Genomic DNA, 18,730 nt, shown 5'->3' with positions numbered 1-18,730 from the left:
TTTGGGAGTAACACGACTGGTTAAAACTTCACTGCGCAATCAGTGTTTGCATTTATTCCAAATTCCCATCAATCCCTCAGTTGCGAACGATACTAACATTAGGGTAAGTCAAAAATTCATTTTGCACAAAGGAATTCAACCCAGGATTTCTGACTTACTAAGAGCTGAGATCGCGTTTAGAGTGCAAAGCCCACCCAGCAGCGCCTAAGCGTTCCCTCAGCAAGACCTGTAGGCCACCAGCCGTCGCGTCGCGGGGCAGCCTGAAGGATGCTGAAAACCTGAGGCGAGAGTCGGGGCCTCACAGGCGGGGCCCAGATCTGGGTTCATAAATCCCAGGGCTGGGGTCGGGCTCCCCTCCCTTTTCACACACCTCTCTGGCCTCTCCATGTCCCGGGGTTCCGTCTCCCTCCAGAGGGGACCCTGCGCCTCGTCCGTCTCCTCCCGCCCATATTTGGGTCCCATCCCATCCTGCCTGGCGCTGGAGCGGCCAATCAGGAGGCGGTCTCCTCGCGGGGGGGCGGGACAAGAGGGGCGGAGCTGACTGGCGGAGTCTGAAGTCGCCTACTTCAGTCGCGCGGCGGTAGAGGGGTGCGTCGGCTGAGGGTGCAGACGTGTCAGCCGAGGCTGCTTGCTACGTTCTGCGAAGCCAGTCGCACGCCATGGCGGATAGCCGGGATCCAGCCAGCGACCAGATGAAGTTCTGGAAGGAGCAGCGGGCCGCGCAGGTATAGCCTGCGTCCCCCGAGCCGGCCCGAAGGCTTTCGCAGAGAGCTGGGCGTCGGCAAGTAACGGCCCCGGCTTCGCCTGCGCAGCGGCGTTGCGGGGGGCTGTACCACTGATCACGGGCCAGGGTGGGCGCTGCTTTTCAGTCCCGGTGGACTGTTCCATTCGCGGGAGGAGAGGCGAGGGTTCTGGGGGGCACGCCTGCAGGTTTTGTCGTTGGCCGCAGGGCGTGGGTGATTGGCTCCGAGTTTTGCAGTTTTGCCAGCTGGGACAGAGGTCGCAGTTTGAGGGAGGAATGAAGGCTCGTGGGGAAAGAGGCAGAGAGCTACAGCTGCAAGAAAGGAAGTGAGGGGGGGAAATGGGAACGGGGCTCTCGCCTTGACCTAGCTCCCGCAATAACTACAAGCTTCCATATTTGCGGGGTGCTGTGGGGGCAGGGATCGTGCTTTATCATCTCGATATCCCCAACAGCAGTCACAATACCAGATGCCCCGTGCGTGCGGCACTCAACGACGAAATAAAGAATTTTTACGGCCATGATTTCATTTGCATTTAAAAACACCATGCCTAACATTTTAGAGCTAGAAGCGACATTAGGGATTGGTTAATGCGTTTATTCACACGTATTCTTTGAGTGCCTGCCTGTGCTAGTCACTGTGCTGAGACAAGGTGTACAAATGCCAGTGAGGCAAGAACTAGAGCCTAGAGAAGCTGCAAGTCTAGTCAGGGAGACAACACAGATAAATGATTACCATACGGCGCGGTGAGGGCTCTAATACAGGTTATTTGTAAAGTGTCAAGGGAGTGACGGGACTTGGCTGGAAAGCTTCCCAAAGCACGTGATATCTGAACAAGAACTTTGAAGATGAGAAAGGAGTTCAGCTCCGTGGTGGTGGGTGAGGCATTCCTGGCCAGTGTCCAGGGGCGCAGAGTCTCAAAGAACATCTTTGAGCAGGTTGGATTAGTTGGGAGTGCTTCTGATCTGAGTCTTCTCTGGTCATATTGGTCCAGAGAGTCTTGAGAGACTTGGCCATTTCCCATGGCAGAGAGAGGGCTAGAGCCATGCCTTTTCTCATCTCAGTGCTCTTTCTCAAAACTGGGTTAGTATTCATGAACGGGAGTATTAATGCTAAGTGCCCATGGATTGCTTTATAATTCCCTGCTCTTGAGAAGGTTATGCCCCTCTAAGGGCCTGGCACATCTCTCTTCTTGTTTTGTCCTTTATTATATGCCAGGAGGGTAGTTCAGTTTTTCATGAGTTCCTAAAGTGAACCAGAGAGACTTAGAGTCTTATTAAGGACAGGCAGCTAGTTAGTGGCAGAGTCAAGATTAGAACTTAGCTGCTGGGGAGCAGGATTCTTTCTACATCTAGTGGTTGCTAAATCCTGATTCACATTGAAGTTTTCATGATACTCTGTGAACTGAGAAAAATATGGACAATGTAATAAGTTTTTCATAAAGCACAATTTATTCATTTTTAAAGGACCCCCCCCCCCACTTTGTTCTGAGACTAGCTTGCCTCTTAATTTTGAGAATCATTAACTGTTGTTAAATCATTACAACACTAGTGGCGATTTACCCTACATGGTCGCCCATGTGTGAAACATCTGGCTCATGAGAACACATCTATAATGGGGGGCTCATAGTTGAAATACTGTTGTCTCCTCTGCCTATGGCATGTCTGTGCACTGTGTACATGGTCCTGATTGGCAGTCACTTTAATGTCTTGTTGTTCTTCACTTTTAGCTGCTCTTGGTGAAAACTGCTTATTTCTTTGAGGTGACCTCCTCCCCCTGATCCTCCAAAGGGAATTTTGCATATGTCCCTTACGTTTTATAATTTTCCAATGCTTTTTATGGAAAATTTCAAACATTCAGAAAAGTTGAGGGACTCATGCAGTGTATACTTATATATTCACCACATTTTGCTATGTATCTTACATTACATGTTATTCTGTTTGTCCATCCCTTTGTATATCCATTAACCTCCCCCTTTCTTGTGGGTACATTTTAGAGTAGACTGTGGACATCAGTAGGCTTCACCCCTAAACACTAGGCATGCAAAAGAGAGTTCAATGTTTATGTGTTTAAGGTAATATGTACTGTGAAATATACAAATATTAAGTGTACCATTGCATGATATTTTGATAAACATATACACCTGTGAATCCTATTCCCTCATCAAGATACATAGACAATTATTGTTACCCTGGAAAGTCCCCTCATGCTGTTTCCCAGTGATTTACTGCAGCCCTTGCAATCTTGCCCCAGGCAACAGCCATTTTGATTTCTTTTTAACCATTGGCTTATGTACTTTTGTGTGTTAACACTTCTTTCATTCAGCAAAAATATTTCAAGATTAAAAAAAGAAAAAAATGTTTTAAGATTTATTCATGATGTTGTTTGTATCAGTAGTCTGTTATTTTTATTGCTGAGTAGTATTCCATTGGATGAATACAGCACCATTTGTATATCCTGTTGCTGAGCATGTGGGCTATTTCCATTGTTTGGCTGTTATGAATACAGCTGCAATGAAAAGTCTTAAACAAATATTTTTGTGCACATATGCTTTCATTTCTCTTAGGAAATACCTGCAGTAGAATTGTTGGGTCATAGGGTAAGTGAATATTTTATGAGAAACTGCTAAAGCCTTTTTCCAAAGCATTTATACCATTTTACACTTCCGTCAACTGTGTATGAGAGTTCCAGTTGCTCCACATTCTGTCAACTTTGGTGTTGCCAGTCTTTTAATTTTAGCCATTCTTGTGGGTATGAAGTGATGTCTCATTGTGGTTCTAATTTGCATTGTTCTGATGACCAGTGAGAACTGAGCGTCTTTTCATGTGCTTATTGACCACTGGTGTATGTTCTTTTGACATAGCTGTTTAAGTCTTTTGTCCTTTAAAAACCTAGACTGTCTTTTTATTATTGATCCATAGCTCATATTTGAAATTATATGTGGGCTAATTGCTGTAATAATTCCGAAATGTGTAATGGTATAAGCATAATAGAAATTTATTTCTCTCTTTACATGATGGGCCAAAGTGGTTTGGGGTGAGTACCCTATGGCCCACAGTTATTGAGGGAGGGTTCCAGGCAGACAGAGGCTCCCCCTTTGACTACACTTAGCTTTAAAGGTTGCCCTGGGCATCACTGTCCAGCCATAGAAGGTTAAGAGCATGGAGGAGGATATGTGGGAGGTTTAGGGACCAGGCTCTAAGTGGAGTAGGTCACTTCTACTCATCTTCCATTGGCTACATTAGCTTCAGTGGCCTGCCTACCAGTGAGGGCAGCTGGGAAATGCAGTCTACCCTTGTCCAGGTAGCCAACTTACTATGTTATCCAAACCATACGTTCCATGTGAAAATCTGTTTAGCCATTTCTGGTGATGTGGTGATGGGCAAACAGATAAAATCTTTTTTTAAAGATTATGTCATTTTTACTTTCTGACATTAAAATATTCTTTCTCTTAGAAAATTATGATAATAATGGATGATGTGTGTGTATGTGTGTGTGTGTATGGTTTTTTTTTTTTTTTTTAATCTCCCTGTACTTGGCAAATGCCTCTGTGTAAGTGGGCAGCTCTGTATCAACATCCTCCCACTCTCCGGTTTTTTATTTTTTTCTTTTCTTTTCTTTTTTTTTTTGTAAGTAGGCTCCAACCAGTGTGGAGCCCAACACGGGGCCCAAACTCACAACCCTGAGATCAGGACCTGAGCTGAGATCAAGAGTCAGATGCTCAACCAACTGAGCCACCCCGGTGCCTCTTTAGTTTTTATTTTTATTTTAAGGTTTTATTTTTGATAGGATTATTCTAAATGTTTGCTAATGATTGAAAACCAATAGCAATGTTTTGACCATTTCTTGCTGGAAGGCTTGATAACTCACCAAGAAGAGAGAGAGAAAAAAAACCCAAAACATTAGCAATTGTTGTGACACTTTGACTATTACACATACTAATATAAAACAGCCTGGCTTGAAAAACAAACATTTCCCATTGGGTGAAGGAGGAGGTGTGTTCAGTCTGTGTGTGTTCAGAGATCCAGCCCCCATATGACTTTGAGTCTGACATCTTCCTTGTAAAAGGCAACTTTTATTTTATTTTTTGCTGGAATTAAAACCACCCACTAGTTCTGTCTCTGGGATTTTTTTTTATTTTCTTGTGTCATTTGCTCCCCCTCCCTTCCCGCACTCAGTGCAACAGCATGGACAGGCAATTCTTTGCGTGCCTGATAGATCTTATTGTCCCTTGCTCAGGGACCTGTTGTTAGTCTAAGGCCATAAAAGTTGCAGATCTGGTAGCAGTTAGGACACTGCTGAAATGGCCTGTTTAGAAGCTTTCAGTATACCTTATTTAGTACCAACGGGATCCATTTGTGTTCTTTATTAAGAACACAGTTTGAATATTATAGTAACGTTGTAACAGATGGTGACTACACTTACCATGGTAAGCATTGAGTAATGCACAGAATTGTGGAATCAATATGTTGTATGTGTATGTTAATTATACTTAAAAAAAAAAAGGCTTGATTTTTTTTTCTTACCCTTTTTGAAAAGATTTCACGTTTTCCATGATATGTTATTTAATATATTTTTGAGTGGCCATACCGTAGGTGGAGGGTACAGGATAACTTAGACAATGAGTAAAATAGAATGAAAATCAGTCTTCTTGAGCTTAGAATGACCTACTGGCATTGACTTATATAAGGCACCGGTGGCTTAACCATGATGAAGTCTGCTTATAGGACAAAGTGCATCCCAGTGATGAAGTCTCTGTGTGTAGCCCAGGAAGCATAGTTTTTGGTCATTAAGGCAATCAGAAACATTTCCCAGTGTTATCACTTCATGTATTTTGACCTTGTGAATCGCCCTGGTATGATGTGGCTTAATTAAGGTAGGGTACCTTCTGATGCTTAGAATGTCTTAAGGTTAATTAAAAAAAAAAAGCCCATCAGACTACATCTGGAATTTAGTATTAAATGGCCTATGTGGTAGTTAGGGTTTTCCACATTTTCTAGTGATGATAAGCCCTCTTTGGGCAGGAGCCAGTATTAACCTTCTGGTCGGTTGCCTAGTGTGTATTTTGTGTGCAGTGCTGAATTCTGCTCTTTGTCTTGACCGAATGGGTGGCTATAGGGAAAGAATTCAGTATGGAGTGTGGTCAGAATGAGCACTCACTTGTTAGAGTTATTGATGCAGCCTGCCCTTTCTCTTCCTTTACCTTCTTCCTTATTTCTTAGACATTTCTCCTTGATTCTTGGTGTAAAAAAAAAAAAAAAACCCTGAAGCTTCATATTATGGAAAATTTCAAACCAGAACTGAAGTAGAGGGTCGTGTAATGAACCTCCCAAGTGCCTTTATCTCCAAAAAATAAGGACTCTTTAAGAATACCATTGTCACTCAGCCAGTCAGGGTGTTCACTTTCCCTGATTGTGCAGAAAAAAGTTCACCTACAGACCTGAGATGACTGTCTTTAGAAAGGCCTACTCGCAAGGGTGGCCCCTGGCTGGCGTCTGGAAGTTGGATTTCGGGAAGGCTCCCCGACCTGAGCTGCTAAGAGTGGCTGACTGTGCCGGAGCCATGCAAACAATGTGGTATTTACTGAACCCCTGCTTTCCTGCTGGGAGCCAGAGGGCACCTCCACCATCAGCTCCTTATATGAACCCTGTGTGCTGAGTCTCTAATGAGCTGCCCTGCTAGACAACATTTCACAGGTGTTGCCACATCTCGGTGGGGGATTAAGCGTGTCCCGTGTGACCTGCCCTGGGAGAGGACCCTGGAAGCTTACACTGGTTTCCTCTGGACTTCACTCCATGTGCCTTTCTCCTTGCTGGGGTTTTGCTTTGTATTAAAGTGCTATAATAAATTAGAGCCTGAGTATGACTGGGCTGAGTCCCATGACTCCTCCTGGGGAATCACCTGAAGGTGGGTGATCTTGGGGACCCTTGGCACATCTTTCTTTCTCTCTGTCTGCTTTTTAATGCTTTGTTCAAACCCAGATCTGAATAAGGCTCATACATTGCGCCAGTTGATATGTCTTTTACGTTTTTCTTTATCTTCTGGTGGTTATAAACACAGTTTATAGTGGTTTAGTGAAGAACTGAAGGGTTAGACTTTATAGGCAGGATTCAAATTGTGGCTTGACTGCTGGGCAGGTTACTTCACCTCCCTCCCCCTTGGTTTCTCCATATTAAAAATGGGATAATAATTCTCCTTACCTTGAAGGATTGTTGAGGACTCATTTATGTAATACATGTGTGTTAATTAATATATGTAATTACCCAGCACATAGAATGCATACAGGACATGTTAGCTCTGTTGTTTTAAGAAATGCTGTAGTGTTGTGATTAAGAGTTTGGGTTCTTGAGCCAATTTGCTTGAGTTCAAATTCTGATTCTGACCTTTTCTAGGTGGGTGACCTGGAGCAAGTTGCATAACTTCTCTGTGCCTCAGTTTCCTTCTCTGTATAACGGGGATTATACTAGTACTTACTTTAGACAGATGGATTAAATGCGATAACCCAAGTAGAGTTTAGAACAATGCCTACATACTGAGCTGTTGTTGTTGTTCTGAGGTTTGAGAACGTCTAGTAAGTAAGACCTCTCACACACACATTCCATACCCAAGCTGAATCAAGAGTCAGCGGGATGAGTGAGTTCCAAGTGTTACTTTTATTACTGGTAGAGGCTTGATTGGAGAATGTGGCTTAGGAGTTTTGGCCAAGAGGGCTTGCTGAAATCACATCCCTGTGTTGAATTTAGCTCTTGCATTTAGGCAGTGGAGATTACCAGGCCTACCCCTGGGAGAGCAGGATGTGTACTGCCTGTGGCCACTGGCTTCCAAAGGGGAGAAGGGTGGGGGCCCTGTGCAGGCCTAGGTTCTTTTCCCAAATTGCCCAGTCCCTTGGAATGGGCCAGGAGGCCTGGAGCGCTCCAGTTTCTCCCCTTTCCCCCCAAAAAATTTGAGGGCCAGGACAGTCTTTGGTTTTCTGTACATAGGTGTGCACATTGCAGGTATTTGATGAATCTTTATTGAATAAATATAGAGTGTTAAGCAATAATTTACTAGAAAATATCAGGTATATTCTGTGTTGATCTCTGAGAATGAGAAGCTGTCATTATGACTCCTTTGGGATTGAAAGTTAGGGATGGGCTGTATTACCAATCTTTGTCAATTAAAAAATGGAAGAATGATGTTTAGTAAGTTCTTAGAACTTCTGTAAGCAGAGGGCACTAATAAATGGAAACTCTTGATAGAATATTTTATCAGACTCCAGCCAAAAATTAGAAAGAGCAAAGCCAAAATGGAATTTTACTTTGAGTTCCTGCTTTTAATCATGGTGTCAGTTTTAGCCAAGCCAAAGTCCTTCTTTGCCAATTTCTGCAGCAGTTTTCATAACATTTGTCTAAAGATGTTTGATCAGAATTTGAAGTTATAAATTCAAGTATTTCCCATTTATTTTTGGAAGGGGAGGTGTAGGGAGAGGGATAGACTTTTGTTGCTTCCTTCTCCTACTTAGAAATAATCTTTCTTGGCCATTTTGTGTTGGTCCATAGTTTAATTTATTCACATGTTGAATCCAAGCATTTTAAAAAAGATTTTACTTATTTATTTGAGACAGAGAGAGAGAGAGGAGAGGAGCTGAGGGAGAGGGATAAGTGGACTCTGTACCAAGCACAGAGCCCAAAGTGGGGCTCAGTCCCATGACCCTGAGATCATGACCTGAGCCGAAATCAAGAGTCGGATGCTTAACCTATGAAGCCACCCAGGAATCCCACACAAGCCTTTTTTTGTGTACTGGTTGATAACAGCATCGTGTCAGGTGTCAGGGATATAGATGTAAAACAAGTACACTATCTGGAGAGGAAAAACAGTGAAGCAAATAGGGAATTATAAATATTTTGTTCTTTTGGTTCAGGAGAAGCATGTGTGAATGTCATGGATAGTTGTCAGCCAGAAAGATGTAAATATCTTAACAGGTACAAATGCCGCTTTTCATGAGAGAGAGAGTTCTTAGAATTCTCCAGCAATGAAAAGCTTTTCTTTCATTAAAAAATTCTAGTTCTAAAGTGATCTGAGTTTAAAAACAACAACAACAACAACAACAACAACATAATAGTCTGCAAGTGGGAAGATATCTCTTTGCCCATCATACTTGTTATATATAACAAGTAGACCGGTGCCCCAACATTGAAATCTGTGTAAAATCACTTAAATTCTCCTATCATACAGCATCACCCATTAAATGAGAGTAATAACATGTCTCTCACTGATTATTGGAGGCTTAAGTGAGGTGACTTATGTAAAGGTAGGTAGGATAAAGCCTCGCATATGGCAGGTGCTTCAGAAATGGTAGTTACGAAGGGAAATTAGGAATTCTGTACAGTTCTGTCAATTGCATTGATCCTCTGTCCTTCTTGGTTAGCTTGGAACCAGAAATGGCCACCCTCTGTCCTATTACTAGAGAAAGCCCAGAGCTGGCATCCTGGGATGTTGTTTCTTTGGTCTGTTGCTTGCAAGAACCAGGCGCACAGGCTGCGGGGCGTGGCTGTGTTCTGGGTTACCGCACTCACTGACCTGCAGGGGCCCCCTGTCCTGTTGTTTGTGCGGAACATAGAGATTCCTCTTGCCAGGCAGCCTCTATGGTCCGTGGGGACAGGCGTGGGGGCGGGGTGGGGGGGACAGGGACAATGCCGGTGGAATGAATGAGTGAGTGTTGAACTGAGGGTGCCTGAGGGACCCTTGTTCTTAATGCTGCACCCTCTGGATGGCACCATGAGGGGTCCATGTTGGGATGGTTGAGCTTCTAATGTGACCCAGGTGCCTACGGCTGCTTTTTGTGTCCTTGACCTGCAGACAGGCTCAGACTTATTGTTCCCTCCAGCTCTTTCCCCCCTATCATCCGTATAAAGCCTGCTGCCCTGTTGCTGCCCTCAGCCTTGTCGGGCGGCTGCTGGCCCCACTGTTTGTGGGCTTTTTGTTTCCCCTTCTTCTCTCCTTTCATCCCCTCCTGACCCTCTGTCCTTCTCAGCTGGTGCTGGCAGTAGCTTCACCTGACTGGACTCACCTAATCAGGCATCCTCTTCCAAGTCTTCCGTTCTGGCTATTTTTGTGGTTGTTTGTAGCCCCAGAGGGCTGGTTTTGACTGCTCTCCACTTACTAGTTCAGAAGTATTCGAAATGCTGGAGATTGCTACAAGTTTGCCCTAAACCAGAACGAAAACATTGTATTTAGAGTGGGGTTGATCGCAGTGTTCGGTTCGTGGCGCTGACTGTGGAATTGGACACAGGGTGCTCACTGCCTTCTTGCTGAGGCACCACCTCTCCTCCCTTCCTTTTCTCACTGCTGTTCTAGAGACACTGCATTCATAACCTCTGCTTCCTTCCCTCCTCCGCATTCCTTGGCCTGCTCACTGTAACTTACACCTCCAGTGTCACAGATTTAAAGTCGGACACTGGTCAGAATCCTTTATTACAGGACCTCAGATGCTCCCTGTCAGAGTCATCTTTTCCTTGGTTCAAGTCACACTCTCAGTAGTGTTCAGTGGCTGGCTCTCTCTCGTTTTGTGATTTTATTTACTATTGAAACTGTCATGGGACTGGTCACCAGAGGCCCCAGGTTTCCAAGACCAGAAGCCTCTTTTCAGTCCTCAATTCCATTGGTCTTTGTGCAGCAAGTACCTCTGTTGGCTTCTGTCCCGAAATCTCTGTCCCGGAGTTGCGAGTCCATGATAGGCTTCTGTTTCTTCCCTGCCTCCTCATGAGTTCTTTCTCCTTCGCTGCCTCTTCCCTTTCCTTGTGAATGCTCTGTCCTTGGTCTCTTCTATCTCACCCTGTCCCTCTTCCACGTCCGGCTCCCTCATGGTCACGGGCACACACACATTCCTCCGCTCCTGCCCCTCTTCGGTCAGCATTTAGTGGCCGTAGTTTTGGTGTATCAATCTTGACAAAGGAATTTACACACTAAATATAGCTGCTTTTGAAAATATAGCAGATTTTAAGACCTTGCTTTCCCAGCCTTGAGCGAACATCCTATTTCATTGAGTCTGAGACGCCACGCCCTGTGAAATGTACCAGTGTCTTATACACTACTCAGAAGGAGAAAACCCTGCCTGTCCAAACGAGGACTCGTGGCTAAGATGCCACAGATGGTAAGACATACCCCAGTTTTAAAGACCTTAAACTATTAAAAAATTGTGTATGTTATCATTGATGAACTCTGGTAATTAATATTTGTTTAAGAGCCTGTGCTCAACAGTGGCACGTTCTCTGAAGAATTTTCCCTCTCAGTTGTAATTATTTCTCTGAAGAAGGAATGTGGAGAAGAGGAATCTTATTTAGGGACTTTCCTCATAAAAATGATTACATATCATGGGTTAGCCTGGTGGTGGGTATTGAGGAGGGCACATTCTGCATGGAGCACTGGGTGTTATGCACAAACAATGAATCATGGAACACTTCATCTAAAACTAATGATGTAATGTATGGGGATTAACATAAGAATAAAAAAATGATTACATATCTATCATACGCTTCTTTGTTTTATATGCAGTCATTTTAAGCTGAAGATGTGGTAACTCCAAATGAAAATTTCATGTTTTTAAATTCACATGGGCAAGTGAAAATTAAGCATAGTTTAGGGAGTTTTTAGAAAGTAATTAGAAAAGTGATTAGAGGGCGCCTGGGTGGCTCAGTTGGTTAAGCGACTGCCTTCGGCTCAGGTCATGATCCTGGAGTCCCAGGATCGAGTCCCAGGATCGAGTCCTGCATCCGGCTCCCTGCTCAGCAGGGAGTCTGCTTCTCCCTCTGACCCTCCTCCCTCTCGTGCTCTCTCTATCTCATTCTCTCTCTCAAATAAATAAATAAAATCTTTAAAAAAAAAAAAAGAAAAGTGATTAGAAGTGGACACTTGTGGTGATATAGTACCTTCATTAAAAATGTTTTTAGGGGGGCGCCTGTGTGATGATGTTGGTTAGGTGTCTGCCTTTGGCTCAGGTCATGATCCCAGTGTCCTGGTATGGGGCCCTGAGTTGGGCTCCCTGCTCAGTAGGGAGTCTGCTTCTCCCTCTCCCTCTGTCCCTTCCACTCATGTGCACACGCGCTTTCTCTCTCTCTCTCTCTGAAATAAATAAAATAAGACCTTAAAAAATGTTTTTAGGAACTTTATGACATGAGGGTGTATCACATTGCCTTCATTAAGTCAATACAAAATATAGATAATTTGAAAAACTTCTGATATTTGATTAGATGTAGGCAACGACCTTCTGACTTAAAAATTACTTTAGGAAAGAAAATAGAAATCTAAAGAAAATTAAAATGACCTATAATTATATCACCTAAATGTTATGATAGTTTCATTGTTATTAAAATTTTTCTGTGGGTGAAATTCTTTTTTTTTTTTAAAGATTTTATTTATTCATTTGAGACACAGAGATACAGAGAGAGAGAGAAAGCATGAGCAGGGAGAGAGGCAGAGGCAGAGGGAGAAGCAGGCTCCTCGCTGAGCCAGAAGCCCGATGTGGGGCTCGATCCCAGGACCCTGGGATCATGACCTGAGCTGAAGGCAGACGCTTAACCATCTGAGCCACCCAGGCGCCCCACTGTGGGTGAAATTCTTAATGGTGGCATAATACTTCATTAATTAACTCTTCCTCTATTTTTGGATATTTAAGCTACCTGTCAGCTTTTGCTGCTGTAAATAATATAACATTTAACACCGCCCGTAGACTGTGAGCTCCAAGAGAGCAGGAATGTTGATGTTTCCTGCTGCAATCCCCGGCATCTAACACACCATAGGCACCCCCTAAAAATTTTTGGAATGCTGTTGGGTGAATTTACTCTAAATCTTAATGCACACATTCTTCCTGACTCTGAATATACCTAGAGAGTAGAAAAGGGAAGCTAGGGAGATGATTTAATTGCTTCTTTTGTAGTATTTTTGGAGACATAGCTGGAATATAGTGTCCCTCAAGGCAAGCAGATGCATTATAAATGGTTTTCATTCCTTTTTGTCTTGGGTTCTGTGAGGAGGAACCTTTAACCTCGGAGTGTCCATTGTCACTTCCTCATAATATAAAGATGAGAAAAGAGGGCATTTTGAGGCAAGACTGTTGTTGCTCACACCGAGCTATTGTTATCTTCTAGAAATTTCTCTAAAGCCTTGCACTTTTTTTTCAGAATTTAAAAATTTGTTTTCCATGGTCCATTCCCCATCCCCACTGCTCATTTTATTTAATACAGCTTCATTTCATTAACTCTTTTCTTCTCAGCAAATACATGGCATTCTTCTCCTCACCTTCTAAGAAATACTCTCTTCTCTTTAGTTCAGGTCGGTTTCTCTCATCAAATGTTGCCTTAAACAGCCCCTGAAGTTGGAGATCTTTTTCTCTTGGTCTTTGCCCTCCCTTTGGACTCCCTTCTGTGTTGCTGACCCTGTTGAAGCTTTTTCTGCCACTTTTTGGAAGGCAGATTACATACACATTAGCATGTGTGAGGAAAACTGTTAAAAATTAGGACCAATGATCTATTAGAGCAAGGAAGAGAGGCTGGATGCTACATTTGTAATGGAGAAACCCGGGTTTACTTCTTAGAATGAATGGTGTTGTGGAGGACATTCCTGCATTGGGTGGGAGGGAAGCCCCATGGCGCAAAATTCCAGCATTCTCATTCCCAGCTTTCCATGAGTCCGGGCCATCAGGTGAGACCATCTCATTCTTTAATTCTTCACTCAGCTGTCCATTCATCCACCTTGCCGTGCATGTACCTCCTCTGGGTCTGGTTTTTATTCTTGACCATATCACTCTGACCGGGTCATCTGGAGGGGACGTGTGATGTGCCTTTATTGCTTCCATGAGTGATGTAAATGACAACTCTGACCTGTTTACCTTTCTTTTTCCGGAGCCTCTTGGTATCCTCTGTCGTGCTTCTGTCCTTTATGCGATGTCCCCTTAATTAATTAATTAATTAATTTTTTTTAGATTTCCTTCAGTGCTATGTTTATATGTTGAAAAGAGCATGGTAAAGTGTGGACAGATTGTTTGCTCAGACTCTTTTATTATTTTAATTGTGGATCATCCCAAAGCTTGAAGTCAGTAGTGCTTCATCCTGGCTTCACTTAGGAATTACCTGGGGAGTTAAAAAAAATCCTGATGCCCAGGCCTCACTGGGACTAATTATATCAGAAATCTCTAGCTATCTATGCATTAAAAAGCTCCCCCAGTGATTCCAGTGAAACTCAAGGTTTTAGGTTTAAACCAAAGGTGAAGTTGTACAATTTCCCCCTTCCTTTTTCTGATTCATTTTCTACTTTAAATGAAAAAAAAAAAAGTATCCATTGTCCCACGTATTAGCACATGTGTATCTTCAAAAGAGAGTGGCATGATTGGGTGGTACCTGGTGACCAGACCCTTAAACTCTCTTAGATTTTGGAAGAGTTTGCTGCTGGATGAGGAAGGGATGGGGCAAGAGAATCTGAATGGATGCCTACACACGTGTCATGGTGGTTAGAAAAAGAAACCTAAAATGCTTTGCTTCTGCTATCAGATCACTTCACATGGCCAGTAAAATGGTAGTGTGGGTGTGCCTGGTGTGGAGCCCTCATTTTGCATGAATTTAGTGCTTTCAATCCGCGGATTAACTCTGGGAGATCGTTGTTTCTTGTCCATTTTGCACATGCAGAACTGAGACTCAGAAATAGCAAGTACTATGCTCACACATACACATCTGGTGATTGGCAGAGCTGGAAGTCGGACCCAGGCTCTGTGATGCCAGCACTCATGATTTCCCTAAGGTTCCATGTCGGCCTCTTCCTGTTTTGATGTGAAAAGAACTCTAGTGGGTGTATGCGTCTTGTTTATTCATTCTGAAGAGTCCAAGATCTCTCTTGTTGAATGCATTTTCCCAAAGAGCTCATGGTATTTTTATAGTTTTTAAAGTGACCCCTCTCCTCCTAATATCCCCTTCTAGGGAAGAGACAGGTATTGACCTTCTTTTAATATTCAGAGCAGGTGTACCTGGAGAGGGAGAGTTATACACTCCACTCCAGGTCTATGAGAATTCTGTGCATAGTGCTTTTCTGGACACATGAAGTTGGTACTATGGACTTTCATCACTAGACCTTTTTGAGTTGTTCTCCTAGAATGGAGGTGGCTTGGCTTTGCTTTCCCCACACATCTCCCCTGGTTTCCTGGAGAAGGGGTAGCTGGGAGGCTTCTGATGTAACTGATCCTGGAGAACTGGGTGGACGAGAAAACTAATTCTTTGTTACACACTAAAATAACCTATCCCATTTCAGGGACATTTGACATCTTTAGAAAATTAATACTATAATCCATCTTACCAGCAACATTTTATTTTCAGTGACAATAAAAGCCATTGACCTTTTTTGGCTCTTTTTTGTTTTGGAATTGGAAAGAGATGTTGCAAAGAGCTGGCCTCCGCTGCTTGAGAGAAGTGAATGCTATCCGGGATGACCCACTTGAACATCTGTAGCACTCAGAAAGCAGCTGCAAGTTGACCATTGACCAGCATGGCTTCTCCAGAGACCATCTTCTTGCGATCAGTTTGGACATTCCGTGTTAAGCGCATAGGATCCCCTTCCCCGGGGGCTTCCTGTGTGGAGCCCGGTGGCTGTATCGAGAGCAGGGGCTGAGCGAGTTGGCAGCTAATTTAGCCATCTTTCTGCTCATCAGAGCAGATTTCTTGGCAGATTGGTGTTGAGATTTTTCAAGGATTTCTGAGATCCGCCTCTGAATTTCAGGCAGTGGCATATCTTTGCAGTATTTCAGCACCTCGGACACAGGAAATTTAAAAAGAGTTTGAGCAGAAGGTATAAAAATTGGAAAACAGTGTGCCCTCTGCCAATGTAAATAATGGTTTGATTGTACTGACTCTCCTGTGCTCTTTGTCCTTTTGTGTTTATTCACTTAGAAACCTGATGTCCTGACCACCGGGGCTGGTAACCCAGTCGGAGACAAGCTTAATGTTATGACAGCGGGGCCCCGGGGGCCCCTTCTTGTTCAGGATGTGGTTTTCACTGATGAAATGGCTCACTTTGACCGGGAAAGAATCCCTGAGAGAGTCGTGCACGCCAAAGGAGCAGGTGAGAGCCATGTTTATTTGTTGTAAAAGGATTGTTTCACAACACCTGGGTTAAAAATTACTTCTCACGGGGTTGGAGCTCCTTTAATAGAAGAGGCAAATTTCCATTCCTGGGAGAAAGGAAAAAAAGTGTCCACAAGGAGAGGAATTTGTAAATGATGGTTATTTCTCTGGATTGAACATGATATATAAAATATTTTAGTAAAAATGAAAGGGATCTTCCTTTTCTTCCATTGTGCACTTTAGTGAAGGAATAAAAATATGAAAATACAGACATGAGCATGCTGAAATTGTAGCTAGATTTAGATGGTGCACTGAGGGGATACATACTGGAGTGAACGGTGCAAAATTGAGGATAGTTGTGTTCAGGGGGTGGGTTTGTGGTGATTTTTCCTTTTTTGTCCAAAAGTTGTGTAAAACTTTTGCTTTTATTGCAGAAACGCAACATAGGGTGGTGTTTAAAAGAAAGCTGAAAATTCAATGAGACAAGAACGCTTGATAGAAAGGAAGAAAATGTTTTTCTCTTAGCTGCTTGCTCAGACTCCCAGTTAGAACTTTCTAGTTTCTTTATTTTTTCCTTCCATCTTCTCCAGCTTTTTTGTGTGGCTTTTCCATCAGGGCTTTGGTATGCTGTTCAGTTTGTAGTTTGGCCTGTTGTGTCTTCCTAAGTGTTTAATCGATCCTTTCTTTCCCTGTGTTTTCTCCTCTTCCCCCATTCTTCTGTTTCTCTCCTCCTTCCTGTACTTCCAGACCTCCTCAGACCCTGTGTCTCAGTCTTGACCTGCTACTTCCAGCCCCACTCATCTCTCCTTCCACTTGGTTCCAGCTGCGTAGCACTCGGTGTAGCACTGAGGGCTTTGCATTTTGCCCCCATCATTTTGTGTCAGGACATCTATCTCCCCTTTCTTCTGTCAATGTTGGAAGCTCCCAAAAGGCCAGTGCTGCACCATCTGTCTCTCTTGTCACCCAGATGCCTATTGAGGGCCCAGTGGTCTACAATGGTCTCACGATGAGGATTTCTATGTCTTTCTCATTAGGGGCTTTTGGCTACTTTGAGGTCACACATGACATTACCAGATACTCAAAAGCGAAGGTGTTTGAGCATATTGGAAAGAGGACTCCCATTGCGGTTCGATTCTCCACTGTCGGTAAGTCCGTCTGTTTGCATAACCCAACCCTGTACCTTCTTTGGGGCATTTATAACTACATTTCAAGGAAAGCATATTAGAAGATAGAAAAAAACACTTCTCCAAATGATAGCCAGGTTTTACAGTAGAAAAAATATTTTGAGACATGCAGAAAGTTCCTTTTAATTCTGTTTGTTGAGGTCTTAGGAAATCACACTCAGGCAGAGGCCAGCATTGCAATTCTGTGACATTTGGAAGGAACTTTCCTACAAGTGGTTGCCTCAGATGAAAGCGTGGAGTGGGGCACTTATTCAGCAACCACAATAGCTGCCCTTTATTGGGAATTAACTCTATGGCCCATGGTTAGACGCTTTACAGACATTAGCTGTAATCTCATCTGTAGATCCACGCTGCATGGTGGGGTTATTTCTATTTTTTTCAGTAATGCTAGTATGAATTAGATCTATCATGCTACATCTCAACACTCCACAACGCACGATTAATTCCGTTTCTCTTCACTCTGTGTTTGTGCATTTTAAAAATACTGTGGATGCAAAAATAAATGACATTAAGAGTAAGAATCTACATTTTCACTCATCTTCTTAATATTAACCTCATAATTTTAACGATTCAGTTATTCTCCTTATTTACTATCTTAATCTTTATAATTATTTTCTTCCTTTATTTTAATTTAAATTTTAATTACCTGTTTAAACAAAGCTATCTTACGTTAAATGGATAATCTTTTCCACTTTTATAGTTATGTACTCTCTTATTACTCTCAATTAATTCTTTTGTTTAATTGGTAGACTGAATTAGGTGGTAGATGGTAGAAATAATAACCCAGGCACTTAAATATCTGACTTCCTTCGAGGAAGTGGATTAGAAAGGATAGATCCCAGTGTTTCTTTATGACTTTACATTTCTTGGATGCCAGGTACTCTGGCTTATGCTTCATTTTTCCCATTTGAATTTTCTAGCTGGAGAGTCAGGCTCAGCTGACACAGTTCGTGACCCTCGTGGGTTTGCAGTGAAATTTTACACAGAGGATGGTAATTGGGATCTTGTTGGAAATAACACCCCCATTTTCTTCATCAGGGATGCCATATTGGTAGGTGATAAAGTATATTGCACTCTACATATGTTTGACTTAAATTGATTTCAAACACTCTGTATTGACTGGCATTTGAGGAGAAGCCCTGGGAAAAGCAGAAAGAAGAGAATTTGGGTTGGCTGGATTGCCTTTTTAAGCACATTTTTCTGTATTGAATATCTTTTTATAAGATCAAATAACAGTTACCGTTGGTCTTCAGTTTGGCATTTCAAGATTCACGGACTTCGTGGGAATAGTCCAGTTTTCCTTGTAGAGTCTAGAAGATTAATAAAAAGAGGCACTTTGCCTTGGAAACATGTAGAGGGTAAATTTCATTTTAGGGTTTGGCAGTGTAACATTCTAGGATTATCTTGTTCCAAGTTATAATCTGTAGACCTAGCAGTAGGCAATGTATAGTGTAAGACACCAAAATTCCTATAAACTTAGTTTTGGGATTTTTTTCTCTTTTTCTGTTTAGTTTCCATCCTTTATCCATAGTCAAAAGAGAAACCCTCAAACACACCTGAAGGATCCAGACATGGTCTGGGACTTTTGGAGCCTGCGCCCTGAGTCTCTGCATCAGGTAGGAACTCTTCTTTTTCACTCTATTATAATGTTTCACCTGAACTATGCCTCATCATGTGTTTCTCAAACAGCTTTGGCTATATCTCATTGGACTTGGTTTCTGAC

At 42.9% G+C, this 18,730-nt stretch overlaps 1 protein-coding gene across 1 annotated transcript in view; it reads left to right on the top strand.

The window, feature by feature from the left end:
- Positions 1-519: 519 nt before the first annotated feature.
- CAT (catalase) overlaps positions 520-18,730 on the top strand; it is a 37,632-nt gene continuing 19,421 nt past the window's right edge. Inside the window, exons 1-5 of the mRNA XM_021685354.1 lie at positions 520-725; positions 15,650-15,821; positions 16,858-16,968; positions 17,928-18,058; positions 18,519-18,623. Coding sequence (XP_021541029.1) covers positions 660-725; positions 15,650-15,821; positions 16,858-16,968; positions 17,928-18,058; positions 18,519-18,623 — 585 coding nt within the window. The 5' untranslated portion in view covers positions 520-659. The remainder of the gene's footprint in view (positions 726-15,649; positions 15,822-16,857; positions 16,969-17,927; positions 18,059-18,518; positions 18,624-18,730) is intronic.

This window comes from Neomonachus schauinslandi, chromosome 11 (assembly GCF_002201575.2).
Source record: "Neomonachus schauinslandi chromosome 11, ASM220157v2, whole genome shotgun sequence".
Classification (NCBI taxonomy): domain Eukaryota; kingdom Metazoa; phylum Chordata; class Mammalia; order Carnivora; family Phocidae; genus Neomonachus; species Neomonachus schauinslandi.
The sequence above is the reverse complement of the archived record's forward strand: the minus strand, read 5'-3'. Positions and strand labels throughout refer to the sequence as shown.